Source organism: Betta splendens, chromosome 1 (assembly GCF_900634795.4).
Source record: "Betta splendens chromosome 1, fBetSpl5.4, whole genome shotgun sequence".
Classification (NCBI taxonomy): Eukaryota; Metazoa; Chordata; class Actinopteri; order Anabantiformes; family Osphronemidae; genus Betta; species Betta splendens.
The window spans coordinates 12703497-12729146 of record NC_040881.3 but is presented as its reverse complement, the minus strand read 5'-3'; the positions used below and the strand labels follow the sequence as shown (position 1 = coordinate 12729146).

At 44.4% G+C, this 25650-nt stretch overlaps 2 protein-coding genes across 4 annotated transcripts; one reads left to right on the top strand and one right to left on the bottom strand.

The window, feature by feature from the left end:
* Positions 1-54: 54 nt before the first annotated feature.
* On the top strand, positions 55-11024 carry tmod1 (tropomodulin 1). 2 transcript variants are annotated; one of them, XM_029164309.3, is made up of 13 exons: positions 55-386; positions 2464-2525; positions 2603-2654; positions 2808-2944; positions 4248-4404; positions 5021-5137; positions 5773-5862; positions 6779-6909; positions 7005-7112; positions 7209-7352; positions 7624-7768; positions 8219-8318; positions 9168-11024. In XM_029164309.3, exons 4-13 carry the CDS (start codon positions 2822-2824, stop codon positions 9184-9186), a joined length of 1134 nt encoding a protein of 377 aa, XP_029020142.1. In that variant the 5' UTR covers positions 55-386; positions 2464-2525; positions 2603-2654; positions 2808-2821; the 3' UTR covers positions 9187-11024. The 2 variants fall into 2 exon arrangements, with proteins under 2 accessions (XP_029020142.1, XP_029020143.1); XM_029164310.3 differs by lacking the exon at positions 8219-8318 and having other exon boundaries at positions 56-386.
* A 663-nt stretch (positions 11025-11687) lies between these two features.
* cplx2a (complexin 2a) lies at positions 11688-24885 on the bottom strand. 2 transcript variants are annotated; one of them, XM_029152695.3, is made up of 4 exons: positions 24703-24885; positions 23453-23537; positions 14075-14253; positions 11688-13252 (listed from the first exon to the last, which is right to left on the bottom strand). In XM_029152695.3, exons 2-4 carry the CDS (start codon positions 23481-23483, stop codon positions 13061-13063), a joined length of 402 nt encoding a protein of 133 aa, XP_029008528.1. In that variant the 5' UTR covers positions 23484-23537; positions 24703-24885; the 3' UTR covers positions 11688-13060. The 2 variants fall into 2 exon arrangements, with proteins under 2 accessions (XP_029008528.1, XP_055366327.1); XM_055510352.1 differs by lacking the exon at positions 24703-24885 and adding an exon at positions 24309-24328.
* Between the last annotated feature and the right edge of the window lie 765 nt (positions 24886-25650).

Below are 25650 nucleotides of genomic sequence, written 5' to 3'. Positions count from 1 at the left end.
AGATGATCAGGGACCCGGGTCCACTTGGTGACATCACTGGAGTGACAGGGCAGCCGTGTGGGGGGCGGAGGTGGACGAGGAGGAGGAGGAGGATCTCTCCCCGTAAGTTTAGTTTGCCCTTTGCGGGAGATGAGATTGAGCCGCAGCGAAGCGGCCGAAAGACCAGCGAGGACGGGAGGAGCGAACTTCGGTGCGAGCTCGGCGGAACCTGCTGAATCCGGACTCGTGTGCGGGCGATGGACGCGTCGGTGTAGCGCAGTCTGCGGCGGATCCCCGGCTCGCGCTAGCGGCGCGACTCCAGGCGGCTCCGAAGGACGCCATATCTGGGCAAAGTATTCGCTGCTGTCACCGGCGGGACCGTCCGGCTATAAATAGCGCAGGAGGAGGTACGGAAATAAATGCAAAAATCGCCGCGCAGCCTGTAAAACAGGCAAAGTAGCCGAGCTGCGCCGTGTAGGTGAAAGTTTAGAAAAGAGCTGGAGGGAATTGGGCGCAACGAGAACCGGATGCTGTAAATGCACAGTTTGCGTTATTCGTCCTTGTTACTGCATTTATGAAGTTATGACAGGCATTTGTTTCTCATCTTTAATACAGAGGCCAAGTTCTGGCCGTCGACTTGTTCACTGTGTCGGTTATTTCTGGATCCGCTAACAGCTGCGTCTTCACGTTGCTCGGACTCTTTGTTGCGCTGGTGCCATTGCATGAAACTTGCATCAACTTTCATGAGCGCGTTTTCCATTCGAGTGCAGCCGTAATCGGCACAGACATTTTGACCTCTGCAGAATTCACACATGGCCTGAGCTAGTGTTATACAAACCCTGATCTACGACGCCGTGGTCCCTGAAGTGGGAGCTAAGGACACAGACTGTCACTTATTGGCTCGCTGCCCTCAAGAAAAGAACACATGCCGTCATCATGACTCTCCCTGTTGTTCTCCCTCAGTTACTGTAAAATGGTTGAAATCAAGTTGATGTAATAGACTGGAATAAATTAATAGATTATTTTATTCGTCTTGTTTCAGTTCTAAAATTAAATGTTCCCCATAGCGGCCGTGGGTTCTGTCACGCAGGCTGCGGCTCATTCCAGGGGCACCTGTGTCTCAGCTGTTTGCTGCGGGGCCATTTCAGAGTCCTGTGCAACTCTAGCGCATGCGGCGCCGCGTCCCTGTCTGACGGAGAGTCAGTAGAAACTAGGCTGGTATTTTTAAACTGCATTGTATCCCATAATAGTCCGTTTTTAACTTTGTGTAAATTAAAAATGTACTTTTATGTTACTACTACATAACATTTTAAGTGTTTACCTGCCGTTTAGGTTGAGGACATTCTACAGGAAGTTGTCTTTGTAAGACCTATATACTGATGTGCTGCAGAGATGTTTATGTAGTTGAAAACATTGCACAGTTCACATTTCAAACTAAGGGATTATGTAAAGCAAAAGGTGGAAAATGGATTTTTAAATTGTGATAATTCAGACCTGTCCCTGTCAGCTGGGTCGGGTCCAGTGTTGGTTCTGGCTCTGCTTTCCCTGCTTGCTTTTCTGCTGCTGCTCTGAGAGCCTCAGCTCTGTTTGATGTCATCAGAGCAGGTTGGCGTCCTCCAGCGGACCTGCAGCGTTATTTGGAGTCCGGCCCAGTTCTTCATCTTGGGTTTTGGAAACTTGTCTTGTCATGGAGCTTAGCGAAAGCAGAACGAAAGAACGGCACGCTTGACCCGAGCGTTTCGCGGGTTAGACCAAACACACTTGCTGACATACTTGAGATCAGATAAAACTGCATTTGTGCTGCTTGGCTGCAGAATTTCTTACACTTTAGTTGTTTTTTCACCTTAAATGTTTCTGCCTAATTTGAGTGCGGCCTCAGCCTTTTGATGGAGGTTCAGTTGAGGTATTCTTAGTGCTGTGATGGGGAGACCCATCAGCACCAACGCCTTTCAAACCCAGATTATTAATCCTGCACGCAGCGCGCTCGCTTCTGTGACCTACTAACGTTTGTCTGCAGCTCATCCATCAGCAGCACTCCGCTCGTTTGACCATGTAGAGCGTTGGAGAGGAGAAAACAGGTCTGCAGGCGCTGCTGGCTGCCAGCTGACGGAGAAAGCGCGGCGAAAACACGTTTCCGGACCAGATATTTTGCTTATCCGAGGCTGACTTTTGTACTCTGCTGCAGAGTGCTGTCAGACGTGAACCAGAGCTGCAGGTCTGTGGCTGTGGGACGTAGCACTGTGGGAAAGTCTTATTGATAGTGGAGGGACACGAGGTGGTAAATAGAGGCAGTGCAGGTGTGGTTTGTTAAATGGAAGTCCTTCCAACTGCAGGGCAGGAGGAGCTGTTTTTGTTTTACTGTCTGACACGTTTACCTGCACCGTACAAAGGACTGGCCTCCTCCCACCGTCAGAGTTAAAGACAAACGCGACAATCTGTTAAGAAATTAAAAGCTATTAATCTGTCGTCTCTCTGCGTTTCCAGGAGATCTGTAGGCACTCGGCTGCCCGTGCTGTTACTTTACCTGGGGTATCTGGGGTCACAAGGTGAGTCACATAAGAAAAGAAGCTACTTTATCTATGCTGCTACTGCACAGTTATATATAATATTTATTTCCTCTCAGTTTTTATTGCAGGATCCTACATTTAGAATTTTCCTGTGAAGGGGTTATTAAGGTAATAATAACATAATATCAATAATAATAATAACATAAGAAAAAGAATATCCCATCAGACAGACAATGCTTCTGCTATACTGTAACTTATCCTATAAAAATGAAATGCACAATAGATGCGATTCACAGTTTAAGTCAGACTCCTTATTTCCAGGTGTGCTGTTCAACATGTCGACGCTGAGGAAGGAGATGGAGAAGTACAGGGACGTAGACGAAGACGAGCTGCTGAAGAAGCTGACAGATGAGGAGCTGCAGCGGTTGGAGGACGAACTAGAAGAGCTGGATCCGGATGTAAGTGATCTGTGTAACGTCTGTGAGGTCGTTGGTGTTTGATGGGTCAAGATCAAGGATCAGAATGAAAAGCGTGTCAGCTGTTATCAGTCACGTGACGTGCAGTTAGTGTTGCTGCACTGGTTTGGGTTGATTCAGTTTCTCTTATAGGCCGTGATTCAGCAAGTTGTGATGTGTTTGTGATTGAGAAATTAGACCGTTGGATAGAAATTGTAAAATTCAGACGTGTTTTTTCAAATTCATAGCCACTGTGGTGCCTTCAGTGGGGGCATCGTAAGTTAAGGTGGTGACAGCAGCCGTAATAGCTTTCTGATGAATGTCTAACCACTAAGAAAGGGACTGGAGTCCCCCTCAATGCCAAGGGGATGACTGGAAGGGTATCATTTACTGTGTGTGTGTCAGTGCTGAGGGACCGCAGGGACTCCATGACGTAAACAGTGAGCTGCAGTGCGTTCGTGCTGGCTTTTTATGAGGGTACCGTGTTACACAACAAGTGAAGGCCCCTTGCTTTGAACCCCCCTGTATCCTTCCCAGCAAAGCCTCCCACACCAGTTCATCAGTTCCAGTAAAGCTGCCGGGCGAAACGCACGGCACACCGTGCTGGCTGGACAGAACCTCTTGCGTTCGGTACACGCGGTGCTGCATCTGTCAGGCACTTGATCGCTGCCGCCTGCTTGTTTACGTCTGCTACGTCACCTGCTTCAGACTCACCACAGACTCTGGTGAGAGAGCGACAGGTCGAGTGTGGGAGGTGGTGAAATACTGTAAGTACGACAGAGTGAAGGGAAAGACAAGAAGCTGATGCTGGTAAAAATAAGCTAGGACGGCGTCAGAGGCCTGTTATCTACAGCTGATAAAAGCCTGGACGAGTGATGCTGTGATTTAGTCCTGGCTTTACTAAATAACACAATAGGTCTCAGACTCTTATTGGAATAAATAGATCATGTGAAAGCCTTCTGGTGTGTCTTATGAATGCTTTTGTTGCTTCGGTGGCTCTAGGAGGATGAATCAGAGTGTGATCAGAGTGTGTGATGAAGGAAGGCGCTGCTGAGCCAGCCGATAAGATACGGAGCTATAAGTAGCGGGTTCAAGAGCCTCGTGTGACACGTTGCTGTAGGTTGAAAATAACTCTGAGGCAGCGGAGCTCTGGGTGTCGTTTGAGTTTTGTGTTGGGTTGAAAAAGGATGACCGTAACCATAGCAACCATCTACAATACATCCACATTGCTATCGTGTGTATCACGGCGGACGGCTGTAGTAGTTAGAACGTTTTACACAGAGCCGTTCACTTTCTACTTCTCCAGAATGCGCTGTTGCCAGCTGGGATGCGGCAAAAGGACCAGACTAAGAAAGCTCCCACAGGAACGTTCCAGAGAGACAACCTCCTGGCCCATCTGGAGAAACAGGCCAAGGAACACCCTGACAAGGAAGATCTGGTCCCGTTCACAGGGGAGAAGAGAGGTAGGAGCCCGCCCCTACAAAAACTCTGCTTTCATCAGACTCTATTTAAAGTTTCTACTTCCTGTTTGAAGCAACATGGAGGGTTTTTTTGCGAGGGCTTCTCACTGTAGTGAGGCTTTACGTTGGCCTGGGAGTGACCGCTCCTTGGACACAGGTCTGTTAACGGGCTGAGAAATGTGTGGCTGAAACCTGAGGAGCCTCCGATGACTCAGTGGTTAAATGGGAAAGCTGGTTAGAAGCCTGAACCCAGGTCACATTCACTTCAATTGACACAAATGTTTGTCAAAAACATTACAAACATAAGTAACTTAGTTCCAGTTATCCAGAAATGCAATTGGTTTCATCTTTATGAAGCATTTGCCAAGTGTCCAGTATAATTATTTTTGATATTAAGTTGTTGATGTTTGCTCAAGATACAAACATCCTTGTGCTCAAATGAGCAGGTCAAACAAAGCATAGTGAACTTCCTGGTGTCTTTGCATCTCAACTCGTGTCTTCAGTGGAACGAGGCACGATATGTTTAAATACGGGAGGAACCTGTAAAATAATGCATGTAACCAACGACAATGGCTATGACTAATGACTATTGTATTAAATCTACTCACATGCACCACAGGCAAAGCTTGGGTCCCTAAGAAGAGGGTGGACCCCATCATAGAGAGCGTGACTCTGGAGCCGGAGCTAGAAGAAGCCCTGGCAAGTGCTACTGATGCTGAACTGTGTGATATTGCAGGTAACACACACACACACACACACACACACACACACACACACACACACACACACACACTAGCCCACAGTATTTATTATACTAAAAAGCAGTTGTGTGATGGTTGCTCTTCATCTGTTTCCCCCTCTCCTCACACCGGCCATCTTCTCCTAACACCTCTCCCTCTCCCCCATCTTACCCTTCATCTCTCCATCAGTCTCTCCCACGTCTCCTCCACCCCCGCTGGATGTCTCTGTTCACTAGCCCAACGCCACCCAGGGTATCGGGCACGCGCATGTGCACAGGCGTTCGCATGGTGCGGTGTCGCGTTGTCAGCGAATGTTAAACAGGCTCCTCTCGCAGCCTAATGTATGTGCGTGACCATGCATCCATAGCACAGGAGGAGTCTATTGTTTTAGCTGCATGCGCCATCCGTCTGTTGCCGTGACATGTCTATGACTAACAACATTTGTATAAACTGTTTATGCGCTGCAGGTCAGCGGGCGGGGGGCTCATTTACCTTTCAAATATATTTTGATGAATCAAGTCCCGGTGAAGTAAACCATATTTTCTGCTGCTCCAGCGCCTCTTTCTGTCCTCACCCATCCATTCATGACCTTGACCTGATCTCCATCTTTTCTCGTCTCCTTGCCTCCCAGCCATCCTGGGCATGCACACCCTGATGAGTAACCAGCAGTATTATGAAGCACTGGCCAGCAGCACCATAGTCAACAAGCAAGGCCTCAACAGTGCGTAAGACACACACACACACACACACACACACACACACACACACACACACACACACACACACACACACACACACACTCCAGGTGTTGGCCACATTATTTACACGTTACCACGAATCTTTATTTGGAGAAATAACCCATGTGCGTATGTGCGTTGTCTTCATTTGACTGTAACACAAACATGTGGGCGCACTGAGTTAAAGTGCTCTAAAACTGATGCAGATCATTTTACTGCATTTAGTGGAAATATCACCTCAGTAGGGAAAAATGTTGAAAGGAGTAGACTTGGATTGTAATTCAGTCAAATGATCTCATACGAGCTGAATGTTGCTTGATTTTGCAACGATAAAAATGTCTTCTTTTTTTTCCATCCACACACAAATATAGTTGAAAACCTTCAAACTAAATAAGTAAATAAAGACTGCGCTCACAGATTCACAAGATAACCTGTCATAGAGCTTCTTGGAACAACCACACGATTCATCTGTTTCTCCTACTTTATACAGTTGGAAAGAATGCAATGACTTGAATGAATCCCTCGCCACTCGTTAATGAATCTGTGTTTATCCTGGGCACTGGGGCTCATCCTATAGATTCTCCTGGAGCTCTAAACAGAGAGAGAGAGAGAGGGGCCAACACACTCACAGCCAAATATGACCGGTGCTCATAAAAAAAGCTATTAACCCTTCAAACACCTTGTTCCAAAGCTGATAATCAGAATGTTGCATACAAACGCTTGTTGACCTTTGCCCTTGTTTTCAGTTACACACATGTATCCAGGTCTTCTTTTACTTCAGTTTACTGCGCCACAAAAACAGCAGTGAACCCTATCACCGCTGTGTCAAGCTGCTGTGTCACATTCCACTGTGCCGTCTCCAATGAAGTGGTCAGCGAGTGCCATTCTGTATTGTTGCAGGCGTGATCCAGTGCACCCAGTATAAACCAGTCCCCGATGAGGAGCCCAACTCCACCGACGTAGAGGAAACGCTGCTCAGGGTGAAGAGGAATGATCCCGACCTGGTTGAGGTCAACCTCAACAACATCAAGGTAGAGACGCGGTGTGTGTGAAGCTCAGGCAAGGTTTATATCACACATCTGTTCATTGTTATGTGTAACACAGAGGAGCTCCTCTCTGTGCACAGAACATCCCCATCCCGACTCTCAAGGCCTACGCTGAGACTCTGATGAAGAACACCGTGGTGGAGCGGTTCAGCATCGTCGGAACCCGAAGCAACGACCCCGTGGCCTTTGTAAGTCGCAGCCGTTCTACTGCTACACAGACTAACCGTGGGAGTGTCTCCTTGGACGCAACGACCCAGACGTGTCTGCGCTGCCTGTGTCCTCAGGCCCTGGCGGAGATGCTGAGGGTGAACACGACGCTGAAGAGCCTCAACATCGAGTCCAACTTCATCACGGGGACGGGAGTCCTGGCCCTCATCGAGGCGCTCCAGTACAACACCACGCTACAGGAGCTCAAGATAGACAATCAGGTACCACATCCCTCTTCCTGTGCAGCCGTACCAGGAACACATTACACACCATGAACAAAAATGTGTGTGTGGGCGTGTGTGGCAGGTGGTGTATACAGACCTCCGTGGCCACTTCAGCCTAATGCACCTAGATTACTCTGTAGCTTTACAGTATGAGCCACACACTTTTCTCTGCCACCTTAGTCTTGTCCTTTCCGCTGCTGGGCTACTCTGATGGATCCATTGTTGCCGTGGCGATGGATACATCCTTGTCTGTGTTTCCAACCTCCAGAGCCAGCCGTTGGGCAACAAGGTGGAGATGGAGATCGCCAGCATGCTGGAGAAAAACACCACGCTGCTGAAGTTTGGCTACCACTTCACCCAGCAGGGCCCGCGCCTCAGAGGCTCCAACGCCATGATGAACAACAACGACCTGGGTGGGTTCTCCACGCCTGGGTTGTCATGGCGACCGCTGCGTTGGTTCGCCGCTGACACTTTATCAGCACTATATCTACTTGACTCAGACTCTACTAGAAGAAACAGTGAGGTCATCGGCCCCTGGCTCTGTACTACAGCCAGGAGGCCTCAGCCAGTCAAAACAGTGCCTTCCTAAGCCATGACACCAGCACTAAGAAAGGATGAGAGAGCACGAAATGAAGAGAGGAGGAAGGCTTTTCCCACGTAGTGATCATTGCTGATAAATGACCTGCGCTCTCAACAATGTAGCTGCTCCATGTCATACACATAAACTATACGCTGGTCTTATTGCATTAGTATTGTACACAGACCAATGTTCCAAATGAAACCTTGTGGGCTGTTTTATCTTTATGTTCTAATCTAACGCGTCATAACTTGGCATAACGTTTCCCTCCTTGATCATTTTTAAGCCCGGGTCGTCAGGTCAGAGTCTGACGGCTCCATCACCTTCACTTTGTCTGTGCCTGAGCTGGAGAGGGCCTTCGGGAAGAAGTTCAAGTCCAAAGCGAAGTAAAAACAGCAGAAGCACCCTCTGCCCCTGCTCCGGGCTCCTTTCTAGTCCACCTCCATCCTGTCTTGCTCCTCTGAGAGTCTCTGTTGCTTCTCCACACCTGCCTGCTTTTGGTCCTGAGGCTACTCCAAACATTCGCAAGATGTAGTTATTGTTGCTTCTCAGTCTCTGTTGCCTAAATATTTTTTTCCAGTAGTTTTAAAATAACAAAATATAAGAATTAAAATTTTAATTATCAAAGAAATTTCTTCTCATCACAGAAAGAAACCTAAATTGTGGCTTAAACTTGATGCTTCTGCAACAAATGGCCACTGAAGCCTCCTTCCACTTCGGCTGCTTTGGTTTGGCTAGAATACCTACAACGCCCCACTTTACATTTCTCCTTGGCCTTCTTCTCTGTGGCTGCATCTGGTCTCTGTTGTGGTATTTTGCCTGTTCAGCTTCCTCTGTTTTACACCGCTTTAATCCAGAGATGGATTACCAAGCAGTCGAGCTACAGGCAACTGCCCTGGAGCTCCTGAGCATGGATGGATCACCTCTACCAGGCAGAGCCGGAGCATCTGTATGGCTTTTGTTAATGTTTCCTGTTTGAAAGTAACACACAAAACCACACAGATGTGTCTTAAAGGGCAGTTGCTGAACCTTTTACTGTTTTCAACTTTTATCGTTTCCTCGATTGTTTGTCTTTCTTCAAATTCAAAGCTTTTTTTAACTAAATCATGACACTGATTTGGGTTTCTGTTTTTTTTTATTTAAGGTTTTGTTTTTCTCTGCCTCCATTCCTCTTCTCCTCGTATCATTTCAACCTTTTTACTTGCCTTTTCTCTTTGTCTCCTTTCCAACCACAGTAAGAAAGAGAAGGCTTGAGGGAGGACCCATCTTCCCCAAGTGCCGGACGAATGTGTAGAAGCCAGAGAGCTATCTTCAGTCCTCTCTGTGTCTTGGACCCCAGTCATGTGGATGAAACCTTCTCCAGCCTCGAACCCTCCGACGGCCCAAAGCACCGTGTCCTTTATATCTACTGTATGTCGGGCTCTAGGCTCTTTTTCACTGGATACCTTAGCATTCAGAGGGACTGATTGGCTGTGTCTTTAAAAGTTAAACGGAGGCTATTTTCATGTGTTTATCAACTTGGGTTCTAGACTTGGACAATATTATCAGTATGAAACAATCAAGCTTTGATGAGGTTCTAACGTGTCTAGAAACCATGAGCGAAGCTGGAGATCTGGCTTTGATTAAAGGTTGTTGCTCCAGTGTATTTTCTACTAAACACCAAAGCTAAAGACATATTTAATAAAAACAGACAGAAATTAATACCTCGGAGAAAAACTTTGAAATCAGATTTTGACCTGGTTGTGAAAATCTGACAAAACAGTATTTTTCCTTTTCTGTGTAAACAAAGCCAGTCCTCAAGCACCACTGCCCTCATCCAGCTTCTAATGAACTGATCAGATCCAAATTAGCAGCTGTAAGTAGAGCAACAGGGCAGTGGAGATTGAGGATCGTGACTGAGAACTAAACATCCAAGTCTGTCAGTTTTATAGAATCTTTAGTAATGGACATATTTTTAAACATGGCTACTGGGAGATTAGTCGCTAAATCCAAAATATATTTATTATAGCAAACTGTTGAAAGAGTCAAATCCATTCATACTTGATTTAATTTGGATTGGCTATGCTGAACAGGGTAAAAATGAATGTACACTCTTTTAACCGGCTGCTACTGTAGATGAGTAGTTTCTAAAGATTGTAAGAATCAAAAAAATTGCCTTAAAACCTACAAGTGATTGAATGGGTTTCTCTTTAGCTTTCAACAGCAGTCTGGCTTGTTGGTTGTTTGTGTTTGTTTTTCAAAGTGTGCTTTAACATGGAATTGTTAGTACTGTTGACTATATAGACACATTGATGCCTCAATCCAGGTGTGGAGTACTTCTGTAATGGATTTTCAAACACATAAAACCTCTAATGTCTTTACAGTCGTCAGAGAACACGTTTATGTTTATTGAGGACATGTTAACTGACCATTTGAAGCTTCACTCCGCTTCTTACGAGCGTTCAGCTGTAACAGGTCTTAACTCACACTCTGACCCTGGATTGATCCATTCAGTTCACAGAGATGTTCTCATCATTGGTCTGTGTGTACAGTAAGTTTATGTCCTTGTTGCCATCTCCGTTGGCCGAATGCACGTTCTCGCAGCAGGAACTTTGAAGATTAAAGCGCAGAGAAAACAAGTGGGCTTAGCTGCTGCTCTCTATCCAGCAGTTGGAGCTAGAATTTCCCTCTACAGGATAAATCACAGGACATGAGCTGCACTTTTTCCTGGCTCGGAATAAAAGGTATCTGGATTCAATTTTTTAGGAAAAGGAGCAAACCAGCAGTCACTGATCCTTTTATCCCTCCTTCATGAAAGTGAGTTGCTGTGTCTGATATGTGTCAGATCTAAGGGTTGGAAAGATGGGATGTTCACACAGTGTCACTGCTTTGTTTCTTTCCCATCAGCGCCATGTGTGATCGTCATGGTAATTATGGATGTAAACATTTGTTAAAGGAGGAGCAACTAGATGCTGGAGAACTTTGGTCCTGCCACTCAGTCTTTGTGTGTCCTGATCTGTCTGGTGTTCTCTGATATGTTAGTGTTTTGTTTGAGATTTCACCTTTTTTCGTTGAATCGTTGTTTATGAAGCAAATAAAGCTTGAAATACTGACACTGTGTTGGACGTTTTACCTGGAGGTGTAGAATACGGAGGAAACAGTGACACCTAGTGGCTAATTGGAATAACCACCAGCATACAACAACATAGAGGTAAGGTAAGTTGTACACCATTTACATTGTTATTCTGGTCCTATACTGGTCCTATACTATATTTTAAATACACGTTTTCCATTAGAGCCTACCTTTCGACTTTAATTAGCAAAACATAAAACTATAATATAAAATAATATTTATGCTTAAATTCAGATAAGAACAGTTAACACTGCATAAAGGCCCTTGGTTCGATTCCAAGGCCCGTGTGGAGTTACCCCTCTATCGCTAAATGCTTTTTTTTGTACATTTATAGTATAATATATAATATTTTTCTTTGCCACAAGAGGGCATTAAATCACCATCTTAAAAAATAATCAGTGTATCAGTGGTGTGAGTACCTTTTTAAAGCAGGCCCCTCTAAAAATCATAGTCATTGTAAAATGAAATTGAATAAAAAAATACACTATATCAAAATGTATTTTTGTGCCTTTTGTGTGATTAATCTCATTTTCTTATTGACTCAAATGACCACATAACAGCCAGACTAAAGTTTAGGCCTGTTGGCTGTGTTCATGCATGTCCTGTTTGAAGTCAAGAAAATCAAGAAAAATATGAGAACACATTATTAATGTCTGTGAACAGGTTTTTATTGAATCTCAGGCAAAAACATACATAATAATCCTTTATTGCTTTATGGCATATCCACATCACCCTCAGTGGCTCATTCTTAAATCTTAACTCCAAAACCCAAACGGGAAAATTTTCACGTCGCCTTTGTTTTGCTGAGTAAATCAATCAGCAGCCAAACTGCAGCATTTACTTCACTCTGTGTTAATGGAGGCTGATCGTTTTCTCCCGAATCTCCAATCTTAAATCTTCACACTACCTGTAATAGTTAAAAAAACACACAAGTACATAATTTTATTTATTCATACAGTTGAATTTTCTCTGTCTAAGTAGTAAATCCTGCCTGTAGTCGTATATATGCTGTAAGATCTGGTTTTATGGCTGAAAGCTTAAGGTTCTGGCTGTTTGGATGTCTACGTGGTCACCCTTTGATAGAACAACAACGGAAGGAGCAACCCTGTAGATCTGTAAATGAAACCGCCTGGAGGCTTACCTATCACTTTTATTCCTAACACCACTAATGCTTATATTGATATGGTTGTGAAAAGACACTCAAACTCAGGAGTTATTGCCTTAGTATTTTTTGCATGATAAAGGAGAGGGTCAAAGGGCGTGAGGTTGTACATATTCACACAACAAATTAGTCCAGACAAATGGCATGCAACACAAAGGAGACACAGCAAACAGGGTCGTAGAATCTACATGGACAAGGTACAGTGCGCTGACTGTGGGCAGATACACAACAGGTTTTACAGAGAATGTGTAACACTGTGCAAAGGTTGTACATAAATCGTGGACAAGGTCAAACACAAAACGTTAGCTTAGAAGCACACAAGTGTTTCGATTTCCTTTTTAAAGTATGGCTTATCAAGTTATCAGATATTTTTCTATTTTAGACGTACACAGCATAGTAATTTTATATAATACTTTATGATTGTTTGCCCATCGTGAGGCTTGTTATGTATTCATTTATGTACAAATCGAGTAACAGCGTGGTGTACAAGGTTATTCTTTTTAGTGCTGCGAGACGGCTTTGCAGCTCTGCAGAGGAGAGAAAAAGGAGTTTAAAACTTCTCAGACAAGAAGGATGAACCATCTAACATTGTGGCCCTCTGCACCTGTTAGCTTCATCATTAGCGGCGATCAAGCTAACCTTCACACGGCCACTTGCTCGGCTCAGCTTAGTCTAACGGCTGCAACTCACACTGCTGGCTGGATCACTTTCCCCACCTTGATGCTTCCACATGCCCCATTTTAGCTTCATTTAAAGAATTTACACATGAATTGAGGGGAAATAACAGATTTTAGCCAATCACGTGAATGCAGCCTATAAACCAAGCTAGTCAGCGCTAGCGTGAGCTAGCTCCTCTACTTCTTTAGCATGTCCTGCAGCGGGCCTGGCAGGTACTTCATCACTTGGTCCATGATGCTCTCCTCCTCCTCCTCGTCGCCACAGCCGGCAGGCACGGCCTTCTTGGGTCGGGTCAGGCTGCCGGCGGCGGGCTCCTCGGCGGCGGCAGCCGCCTCAGCCTCGGCCTCCTCGCGCTTTTTTATGCCATACTGGGGGTCAAACACATGTTAGAGGTGAAAGTGGAACTGCAATAAGAAACAACTGACTCGACTCACTCTTGGTAGATAAAATCAGCAAGAACAATGGTGAGCTGAGGTTATTGAGTCTAGTTATACTAGTGAACACTCGGTTTGTGGTGCACAGTTTAGAAGCATTGCTGCTCATCTTTTACATTTCTGTTAGATTCCTACTCATACTATTTCACGGCGGTTTCTTTTTTTGGTCATTTCTGGGTCTGTGTGGATTCACTCCTCTCTCTGTCCTCCTCTGGGAGAACTGCGAGGATCAGCAGAAGATGAGGAGCCAGGGGAGGAGTCCCGCTTTTCATCCCGCTGATTCCCACTATTCCCCTCAGACCTGCCCCACCTACAGACTGCCTGTCACGCCGCGGCTGCACCGCAGCGATCATCACACTCCGACAGGCGTAATGAGAAGAGCAAATATTGTCGGAACAGGAACTGGCACTGACTGAACCTGCCGTCCAGGTAAAGCGCTCGCTACGCGCAATAGAAGGGAAAATGTCCGCTGTGTATGTTCTGCTTTATGCTGACACACAAGTTCTGGCCAATCAGCGGTGCTTTGCCTTCTACAGTAGTCATTTATAACAAACCCTCTGTCACTGGCTCATGCGAAACTTAAAAATAGCATAAAAGCAAACAAAAATAGAATGAAAGCAAATTCTTTCAAAGACGGGCTCTAAGAATAATCTTGCTGTGATGCAGAAGCCTTCAGAAGCGCTGGTGGCTGTTTTCCTACCAATGACAGCCTGACCTACGTCGATCCTGTGAGGGTCAATATCATGGTCAGTATACCTTGTCCCTGATGCCTTGTCTCATCATCTCCCTCTCCGCCTCCATCTTGGCGTACTTGGCCTTCCTCTCCTCCTCCTGCTGCCTCAGCGCCTCCTGTCGCTCCTCCTCTTTTTTCGCGGCATCAGGGTCCTCCTCCTTTTCCTCCCCTCCCAGCATTTTGCCCACATCTGGAGGACCTCCTGAGAAACGAAGAAGAGTCCAACATTAGAACAACATCATATCACATTTTATGATAACGACTATAAGGAATCAATTTTTTTCTGTTTACAGATTTATAAATCAAACAATAGATAATATGACATTTATGGATGACTTCACTTCTTAGTAGTTTTCTATGTTAAATAGTTATAAAAACAAGTGAGGAACATATTATATAAATCAGTATTCTTTACAAACAACAAATAATGACTTGAGTTTTTCCCCCAGTAGTCCAATTTTAATCAAGTACGTCATATCTAAATATAACTTTTTTAAGACCCTTTCAAGGACGTCATGAATGTGGATCCAATAGCACCACAGAGGAACGTCCCCAGAAAAAATGGAAGTTTGCCTTTTTGGTTCCCACGGGATCTTCAGCACTGAGTCCAGGTTGGGAAAGATTTATTTTTGGTTTAGGCTGTAGAAATAGCAAACAATGCTTTAGCATCAGAATTCTCCTCCAGATGGAAGACTCGCTGCTTTCAGAGGCTGCTCAAATATCCCCTCTGAGTAATCAACATGTCGTCTTCTGCTTTCCATTCCTTTTGTTTTCTATGCAATTTCTTTGTTAAATTGTGGAAAAGTAAAATATGATTTGAAAGGATGTTTTCTGAAAGTCCATTTTTTTCGCTAGCTCCTCACCAACCATAGTCCTGCTTGATTTTCCATCTGCTGCTGTTTACCTGGATCACGTTTAATTATTCATTTGGAAGGTGAAATGGCATAAAAAAGACTCTCAAGCACCAGAGTGTCACTTCTCCTAAACTGTGTCAAATACTGATTGAACGTGTTATTTTTATGTTTCTACAGTCTATAGATGTTGATTTACTTCTCAATGTAAAAAACCATTCAGTTGTCTTTATGATTCTATTACCAGTCATTAAACCTGGGATAAATATTTACATGGCTTATATACTTTTGGGCAAATATGAGCATGATATATTTTTATTTTATTAAACATTTAAAGTATTCTATATAGCTCTTATAGAAAATTCTAACCTAAAATCTATAACTCCACAAACAAACCACTGTATTAACAACCATTAGACTAAACATCCCTGGTGACTGTTGAAAAGTCCATTTTCTGTTTTTCTTCAGCCCAAAGCCTAATACGTTTAAAAAACAACAACACAAAGTAGAATTGTTTTCATGCTTTGATTGTCCTCACTGCTGTGATAGAGGAGCTGTCACACACACTGAAATATGCTGACAGAAAAGCAGATTCACATCAAGCTTCTGTTTAATCGGCATGGTGCAAGAACTGTAAAGGACTGAGACTGGTGTGAGAGAGTATAAGCTATGGATTGGAGCTTGTCTCTTGCACCACCAGACACAAATCCTTTAATACTGTATGTCTTACACAGACCGACTTGGTGACCTGCAGAAGTTATACATCCCATAAAATAATGCCTCATGATACCTAGGCTGAAAACGATGAGTGCTGAAGACAAGAATAAGAGAAAAAGAGGGAGAGCTGTCACCAAGCATCATAAGTGAAGAGCACAGTGGAGAGAGGAGGCAGTGGTCTGAAAGATTTGGCAAAGACTGCAGTAAAAACAAAAACAGAAGGATACAGTATACTGCAGAAAAGAGGACACGCTTAGGAAAACAAGGAGAGCATGAGGAGAGGGAGAGAATCTGTCAGAAACTATAGGGTCCAATTAGCTGAGCTGTTCCAGTTAGTGGGATTACCCAGCAGTTTCTGTGGAACCAGGAGGAGGGGGAGAGAATGTGACAGATGAGAGGACGGAGACGAGGAAAGAGCAATGACGAAGTCAAGAGAGGGAAAAGGAGCTAGAGACGGAATTAGGTATAAATGGAGGAGTGGAGAGCGATGAGGAAAATCAACACGAGACTAACATGAGCGAGGACGACAAAGAGAGACAGAGTACCCTTCAGTCTGCAGCTGTCCCCGCTATCATTAGTGTTTTTGACTCATCAGCATAATAAGAATGAACTGCAGCAAAAGGCTGAGATCCAGCAGTCAAGGAGAAAAAGGGAACAAAGCCGTCACACTGCTGTCTATAGTGAAAGAGGCTGATTTAGATACACTGACTTTGCATGTGTGTGTCCTGTCATGATAAAGTATGCGTGAGAATGAATGACTAGGAGAAGAGAGACAAATTGCAGTACAACATTCACCCCCCACCCCCCAAATCCAGTGTGCGTCCATCTTTACACTCAATTTTGTCCTAATTGTGTTGCTAGATGAAAGTTTACCTCCTGCCATTTGATTTTTGCAAACGCTGCAACATGTATTATAATTGGACCAATTAAGGCTCTGGTACATATACTGGTACAAGCTTGCTCTACTCATTTAGTCAGCGAAGCAATCAGCTTCCACAAAATGTGATGAATTAAAAAAGTGCCCCATGTTTTCATTAGTATTCATATTAATGCCGATGTAGGCAAGAGTTGATCTGATACAGTGCAAGCAGGATTCAAGATCAGCTTATAGCTCACAACCAGTTAAGCCTCATTGTCATATGATTTCTGAACCAGAACATCATGCAGATGCACAAACCAAAACAAAGCCGGTCTGGTTTCAGCACATTTGCATTTTTCTTTGTTGAAAATGTAAAATCAGAAGATCCTGGAGACAAAGCCCTGAGTTATATTGAGCAGTGATCCCGGCTCCTGCTTTGTGAGTCACGTACTGCTACAGCGGCGTCCTTTTAAACCAGAATAATTCCATTAAGCTGTGAGGCATCAGCTAAACTGTGAGTTGAGTCATGTTTGAGTGTTTTCGATTATACAGTAGTGTCTCCACACGTTGGCCCTGCATGCCCTATAGAGTCGCGGCAGTTTTTCAAAATGACATTTAATATATAGGTTAATAAAAGCCTGTAATGGAAAGTTGACAGTTTGACCTTTAGCTTCATTTTATGTGTTTTATATAATCCACTTCACAAGATGAGTCAACACGAGGCAGAGAAACCCTTAAAAGCCAGTGAAATCGTAGCGGTTACACCCAAAATAAACACTACAAAGTCATACCTGGGAATAAAAGAAGTATACTAATGAAATGAAATCAGACAATTCATAATATTATAGCAACTTGACCAAATTCATCTCCCTCTTACTTTGATGAAACAGATGAAGTCACTCCATTCTTTTCCCTAATACTTGGGACTTGTGCCGCTGCTTAGATAAAAGATGTCATCTGTCTAATCCCTCTCCTTCTGAAAACTCTTTGCTTTGTTGAGTCCAACGTCTTAAGGGAAGGCAGGAAAGAAGACTACCCATAGTTAACTCTCCCAGTGCTTCAGCTTCTGACAGCATCAGATAAACGCCACTTATCTGCTCTTTTCCCACTCAGGGTTCTCAAGCAAATCCCGCTCGAAATCCGGCGAGTGGTGGGAAAAGCGGATGAGCGGAAAGATCCAAGTTTGGCCTTCAGGACAGAAAGCATTGTCTCAACGCAGATTATTTAAAAGATGAAAAAAAAAAAAACGTGGCAGGCGAGAAACCGTTGAAGGAGAACGTGCTCCTCAGCTTCTTTGTTCACTCACTGGTGGCGCTGAGTCGGCGTAAATGTCCCTGAAGTGTTGACGCTTTACTCGCGTTTAGGACGTTTAGTCTGTCTCACAATTGGAAGCTTGTACTTGTTGTTTGAGTCATTTCCACATTTCAAAGTTTTACATTGACAAACTAATTTTGTGAACCACTTTCTGCCAGTGGAGCTGTTGTTTTGCCACAGCTGCAGGCTCTCCCTCAGCCTCCTGACATCCCGCGTCTGTCAGGGAGGCCTATTTTAGTCAGAGCCTGCTTCACAGGCGCCTTCCCGGGTTTTGGTTGTTATTTTTTGGCAACAACTTGTCATGCCCGTGTCACTGTCTTAAATCCAGTACGATCTTCTTGTACCGCCTCGGCAGCAGGTTGCATGGAGGGAGGCTGCTGTGCTCCAGGCCTGCTCCTGCTCCTTCACGTGCGAGTTGTGATGAAATTACAGTAGCCGAAAATGCTGCAAAACACACTAATAAGGCAGAAACTAGCCTTCGACTGGTTTTGAGGCAAGTGCAGTGTCTCTGCACTGTGAGCGGTGTTGTTTGATGACTCCATATGAGGCTTTGAAAGCACCACTCTGTGTGAAGATGAGCTTTGGTGCCTATTTCTAAGGTGAGTGTCTTTAGAGCGTGTGTGTCTATATTTAAAGCCAAGCTTCCAATAGGCCTTTTGACCTTTTTGCGAACGCTAATGGTGTAAGCGAGTTGAGACAGATCCCCTCTTCATGCCAGGACATTATCCGGTGCACATAGCAGATGCTGCACTGTATCACTGAGTGGGTGGAAGATGCCAGTAAGTGGCCTGATTGACTGAGGACCAGTAGTTATGGGGTTTGGGTCATAATCCACAAACACTACAGCTAATAGCATGATACGTACAGTATCATTAAAGTGTTAGCCTGCTAGCGACCATGAAATGCTTGCTATTACAGTTGCCTGTCGTGATATTAAGCTGCTGCTGGAGACTTTGTTGACTGTAACTGTAACTTGGCTCCACCAGTGGGACATCAGCACTTTTAATACTGTTTATAATTTGCCCATCATGTGGAATGGAGCGGCTCGTCTTCCACACCCAGTCTACGCATGTTCTTGATGACATCGACTGTAAAAACATTACCTCCCCTCTCTCTCTCAAACTGAGTTTGAGAGTTAAAGGGCTGAATGTGAATGTGTGTCTCTCCAATCATGCAATAGAGACCTCGTTCCCACAGCCAATCATATTACCCTGTAAGCGTGGTTATCTGCACTTTCAGGACTCAGGGTAAGAAAAGAACATTTCACATTTGCATGTCTTCTCTTTTATCTTGTCTCGAATCCCACAGCTCTGTGACACCTTTACTAGAATCCTCTTGCGGTCACATTCATTAATAAAATGGTGCTCGCCTACAGTTTCAGCTTATATACATATTTTATCTCTGTGTACAGTCATTTTTTAAATTATCCAAGCGCTGTAGTACAGCATGTTCACTAGGTCACATATTTTAAATGTGTCAATTAGCAGGAAGGTCTTGAGGGATAGACTATAGATAAACATTAATTCTCTATATAAATTGTATTTTTGTGGATAATGAAAATGATTTTGTAGGTGGCTTCACTGCCTCTGAATCGTTTTGCAAAATGAAATAAACACAGACAATTATTTGCTCTGTTCTTTTGTCAGTGTGGCCTAAAATACTGAAGATTAAAAACGAACCATGTTCTGTTTTTACTTTACTTTTAGTACGAATGATCGTCCTACATACAGTAGTAATAGAAGCTACAGTTATTATGGCACATCTTTGCATATAGGTTTTTGAATACATATACATTTAATGGCTGCTCAAATCAATATTTAAATGTAATTAAAGTTTGCTAAAAGCTCTATAATGCTGCTCACTTATTCACACTTTGGCAAAGTGCACATTCATTAATGAAACATAAATCTAAAGTGAATGTTTTTAAATTAGTCATTTGCCTTAACCACTGATTTACTGGCTGCACCAGTGGCTTTACTCCCACTGGCATCCACCTTGACCGAGCTCCATGTCTGCGTTTAATGTCTACCAGCCTTTCACAGACCTGCATAGATTTAGTAGTTGGGACAAGTAGAGTCAGAACTAAAGCAAAAAGCAAAAGCCATCAATTCACGACGAAGGTGTGTCATTTTTATAAAATAATAAGGTTTTGATAACTATTCATATATACTTTTAAAATGACAAAGTCAATGTGCTTAAAAAAACAAGCACAAGGTTGAAAGGAGCAGGAAATGTGTTTCTTTGAACAGTAGTAGCTGCCATATTGTTATAGAACAGCTTGGCAGCAAGTATGTGGCAATATGTAAAAAAGCATGCCAAAAAGCTCAGTATAGTACTGGCCCAGTATAGACGCCACCGTTAGCTGCTTATGTAAGTCTGATCACATCCTACTATACCTAACCTACGTATTTCTGACTTGGGGTTTGAATGTCATTTTTGCTTTATTACTTTTAGAGCCTAAAACGCATGATGCATGGGCATGACTCATACATGATGACAAAGCTCTAACATTTAGATAAACTCAAATAACCAGTTTTGACCAAGGCCAAATCAACAAAACATGAGACATTAAATGCTGACTTTGCACAAATTGAATGAGGAGAAACTCTTGAGTCGTCCCACTGTGACATCACAACAACACAGTTCAGCCCAGTGCAAAGCTCCGGACCAAGCATGGCTCCTGCAGGAAAGCACAACATTGATTTGGTGCTGACTCATCCCAGTTGTTCTCTCTTCTCCCAGCTAGCTGTAACCAAAGAAGCCTCAGAGGATTAGTTAATGCACTGGTAGCGTCCCTCCCTCGCCTCCCGTCATCTAAGACACTCAGCAGAAACACCCCATGACATGACAGAAAATCCACAAGCGCTAAACAATGACACAGTGGAAAAGACAAGAGGCTGGAAAATCACCTCAATATAATAAAACTCTGTGTGTGATTTGTGTTTTCTCTGTGCTGGATTAGTCGCTCTGCTTTGTTCTGGTGTTTTCTGCTGTCATTATTATTAATACACTTCTCTTATAGACTTATCCTGTAGTTGGGTACATGTTATGTTGTGTTTATGAGATTTACAAATGTCCATCTATTCAATCATGTCATAATTTACCTTTTAAAGGAAGAGTTTGTTGTCAGGATCAGGGTCCAGTCTCTCTCCTGTCATAATTGACATCTCTCACTTATGATTTAGGCCAGTTTGTCTGCTCACCATTTCATGCACCAAACCAAATTAAACCAATGCTGCACATCTTCACTGTTCCTCCCCTTGGCTGCTATTCAAGCCTCGTAAACCCTGTTCTATGGACTCCTGTCCCCTGCTGTTTGCCATACTCTGCTTTATAGCTGTGCTTGCTATAGTGCCATGTTTAAGCCCTGCCCCTCCATGTTCAGGGTTTCCTTTGGAGTTGTAGGTTTGGTTCTTGTTTTTGTTTGGGAGTTGTTGTTTTTTTGTTTTTCTGCTTTATATTGTTTTAGGAGCTTATTAAAAGTTATTTATTTGCCCTAACTTTGTGGTTCTCCTTGGGCCATAAACACTCTTAGGAGCACAGTCGGCCATCTTGACACGTGTTGTATAATGGTATGCAAATGTCCTGTGTAGTTTTCTAAGATTTAGAATAAAGTATAAATTAATAAATATTAATAAATGAACATATTTTTTCTTAAAAAGTACAGATAAGTCCAGGTTCTTATGAATTAAAAACAAGTGTCATATGATTAATAAATTATCTTTATTTATAAAAGACTATATTATTAGCTTCTTATCTAGGTTACTTTTGTAGACTTTTTTAGAAATACATGTGGCTGACATGACATGACCCTAGCGGGTGACGTCGTCCACAAATGTCATCCTCATGGTGGCACTAGAGTAAAATGCCTTTGTAGAATCTCCCTAGTTAATTTGATCAGTTGTCTGAACCAAAGTGATGAATGGCTCAACCGCTGCCATCAATATGCTGCTAGAGCGTTGGAAGTCTGTGAGCTCATTAGAGCAGGACTGGCTGTTTTTATTTAATACTACTGTCACAACACAAGAGGCAGAGGATGGTGACACAGGACCGACATGCAGCCTAATTGATTAATTATTTTCGTATTGATTTATTGACAGGCTCCATCTGTCGGATTGATGGCTCAGCTGACTAAGTGGTTTGTTCATTATCTGATTTCTTCCCCCTAATGGTGAAGCTTCAGTGAACCAGCGCACTATCAGCATATTTGCAGACACGTTTTTTGTAGAAAGAGGTCACTGTGTCCCAGTCTGTAAAAAAGTGGATGGCAATATGTTCACCCTGAAAGGCATCGGTATCAATGGGTTTAAACAAATACTTCTACTTTAATAATATACTTTCTCTTTCTTTAATCTACTTTCAATCTGCACCTTTATCAATTATGCACATCTATACCCTGAAGAAATCCTGTGTAGCCTCCATAATTTATCCGGCCTGAAGATGCAGTACACACACACACACACACACACACACACACACACACGCACACACACGCGCACACACACACACACACACACACACACACACACACTGTTCTGTACTCTCCAGCACAGCCAAGGTACAGACACGTACGCACAAAGACAAACACCCACACTGGGAAATCTATTCCCACAGTCTGCAGGCAACTTATGTGGAGTAAAGTCAGCATCCAGTGCAGTGCAGCTGATTTAAGAATTCATAGCGCAGAGCAAGTCACAGCAGCTGTGGAGAACGAGGCAGCGCTTTCATCCACTGCATCCCAATGAGGAGTCAGGGCTCTGCTACAACTCCACACCCAACTGTAACCACCTAACTCCTCTGTAACCTGGACGGCTCAGCATCAGTCACAGCTGACCACCGTGTGTGTGTGTGTGTGTGTGTGTGTGTGTGTGTGTGTGTGTCTGTGTGTCTGTGTGTGTGTGTGTGTCTGTGTGTGTCTGCGTGTGTCTGCGTGTGTCTGCGTGTGTGTGTGTGTCTGTGTGTCTGTGTGTGTCTGTGTGTCTGTGTGTGTCTGTGTGTGTCTGTGTGTGTCTGCGTGTGTCTGCGTGTGTCTGTGTGTGTCTGCGTGTGTCTGCGTGTGTCTGCGTGTGTCTGTGCACGGCGGCTGCAATATAACTATTAGCCCTCTCTCCTGCATTTCCCCGTGACACTACGGCTGACGAGGATGAATTACAGGGCTTAAATGAAGACTAATTAGGGGCCAAATGATAGCTCAGATCACATTCTAAAGGATAATACCTGATGACTTCAAAGCACAAAAGGCTTGTGGAAAAAAATGTTAGTCTGCGTTAAAAGTGCCAACAGTTGGCTTCAAAGGGCACAGTAGTGTATTCTTAACCCGATGATTTAAAAGCGGGGACTCATGCTTCGTCTGCTGCTGTTGTCCTGAGAAGGACACACTTAACCTTGTCTGCACTTACAAATGACATTACATAAAATGAGAACATTTTCACAACAGAAATTGTTGAAGCAGTTTCTATAATCTTGCTTGTGGCATTAGGAAGGTTTTTTTTTTCAAACATAGCATCACAGGACATTTACCAGTCAGTAGTTTGGTGCAGGACAGACCTTCGCACCCGTTCTGTAAGCAGCCTGTACTAGCACTGTGCTGCTGCACGCCCCGCTAACGGCTTCACACTGCAGTGCTGTTAAATCAACGTCCAGCCCGGCGGACTACTCACCTCCCAGCGCAGCTTTCATTACAAAATTCATGATGAAGCAGTTCTGTGTTTTCTTTCCTCACTGGTCACGTTATCAGGGACAGACCTGCAGCCGGGGGACACAACGCACAAGCCGTGAGTGCACGAATAGCGCCGGTCGGACATGCAGTTTCACTTCATATACAGGAGTTTGACGGGATGGGGGAGGAGGATGAGGAGGAGGAGGAGGATGAAGCTTCTTGCGGCTAGCGGGAAAAAAAACACCCGGCTACGACAGGAGTCTTTCCACCTCTTCAACGGCCCCTCCCTGCGATCAAATCTTTTCCAAGGAGCAAATCCAATGGTTAAACTGGGTTAGTGTGGCTTCCGCTGGTCAAGGCACCTGCGCCCTTGATTTACAACCACACGGCAGCTTGTGCAGTCTTGAGCTGCTAAACCCAGGTGGAACAAAGACAGGGTCAAAGATGACCCAAGGGGAGCGTAGTTGACTGTGTGTCAGCCACAGACAGCATTACCTCACACTCTCTGCAAGCATCACATGACAAGACAAATGGGATGCTACGCTTTCCTTTGAGACCTTAAACTGCAGCTATAGCTCTCATTCTGATGTTTGCATTAAATCTGGCATCATTATATCACTCAGGTTACTGGGTTTATAAAACCTGGGTTAGTTGTAATTCGGCTCTTTAGTCTGTAGTGCTGTATCTTTACAGACCTGTTTTGTGCTAGATATACTGTATGTTTAATGAAAGGTTTTTACACGACTTTCATATAAATCCGGTTTGAAATCAGGTGAGGACACTTTCGGATTGTTTGCGTTCTCGGTCACGCGGGAGCGGAATCCTCCGGAAAACTTGCTGCACCGCCCGAAACTTGCCGTTTCGTCCGCGGATCCTTTCTATTCGCGCGAGCTGCGCGTCTCTAAGCCGTTTCCTGGTTCCCCTCCGTCCGCTCCGCTCGCCGTCTGCGGCAGCATCACTTTCTCCTCGCCTGCAGCCTCCGTGCGAAGCCGCGGCCGCCGGTGCGCTGCAGCATTTCGACACAACAGCGGTACAACGTGTTCTCCGTTACTGTGTTTGTGCCCGCGCGCTCACTGTGACAGCGGCTACGCACAATGCACTGCATCCGCATCCGCATCTTCCACAGCCTCTTCAGCATCCTTCCTGTCCCGTACGGTAAAGACGCACACGCGCTCGCTCGCGCGCGCTCTCTCGCTCGATCGCTCGCTCGCGCACCCCCCGTCTCCGTCTGCTGCTCGGACGGCGTTTTACCTTGTAGAGAGCTGCCTTCAAGTGCTTATTTCTGCCGTCCTCTCCCTTCCGCCAGCGCAAGTTGCGTTCCTCTCCGGCTCTCAGTTCGCACACATGCCGCTCCTGACAGAGTCCGGCTGCAGCGGCGGAGCAGGACGATCTATTCCTGCTGGAGGAGATGAGAGCGTGCGCAGGGAGCGCGAGGGAGGGGGTGGGTGCGCGGCTGCGGCCGCGGATCGAAGTCAAGCCTTTATTTCCTCTCAAAATTCTAAACGCACATTGTTAGACACATTTAGAGATTTCTGCCATTAACCGCCATTCAGAGCCTGCAGGATGACTTTTATTGTGTCCTGAAAATGTGTTAAATCTTAATATAATAATTGACGCACCAAAAAAACATCTGATCCTTTTGAATAGAAATAGTTGACGCATTTGGAGCGATGGGATCATGATAACCATGCGTCCGTCCACGTTTTTAAAGCAGCAGCGATGCAGGATCTTTTGTCCACTTGGGGGCAGTAGAGCAAATTGTTAACGCAACACAACGACGTAGCCTGTGTTAGCAAACACACAATTAATCCAAATAAATGCAACACAGAGCAGAGGCCACATTCAGTAAAGATCAGTCTGTGGTTTTATGCAGCAATAAGATGAAAAATGTTTCCGGAGATGTTCTAGAAAGGTCAGGACATCTGCACAGATAAAGTAATAATTCTCTTTTATTTCTACTGACATCTACTGTTTTCATTGTTTATACTTTTGTTTCCACGTGTATTTCTGCCTGTTCCGTTTGTACAGAAGCACAAAACAACAATAGACAGATCATCATTTTAGCCGGGGAATGTGAGGCTGGGGCCTGGTTCTGGTTCTGGTTCAGGCGAGACGCCAAAAATCAAAATTGAAAGTGACAAGGCAATAAAACAGTTGGCTGCAGACCAGGGAGCCATATGTAGTGTACTGTAAGTTCTC

Coding starts and splice junctions, on each gene's coding strand:
- tmod1 (XM_029164309.3), top strand. CDS start 2,822: ATGTCGACGCTGAGGAAGGAGATGGAGAAGTACAGGGACGTAGACGAA. Junction 4,405..5,020: donor GTTCACAGGGGAGAAGAGAG/GTAGGAGCCCGC, acceptor CATGCACCACAG/GCAAAGCTTGGGTCCCTAAG. Junction 7,353..7,623: donor AGCTCAAGATAGACAATCAG/GTACCACATCCC, acceptor TCCAACCTCCAG/AGCCAGCCGTTGGGCAACAA.
- cplx2a (XM_029152695.3), bottom strand. CDS start 23,483: ATGAATTTTGTAATGAAAGCTGCGCTGGGAG. Junction 14,254..23,452: donor AATGAAAGCTGCGCTGGGAG/GTGAGTAGTCCG, acceptor TTCGTTTCTCAG/GAGGTCCTCCAGATGTGGGC. Junction 13,253..14,074: donor GACAAGGCATCAGGGACAAG/GTATACTGACCA, acceptor TTTGACCCCCAG/TATGGCATAAAAAAGCGCGA.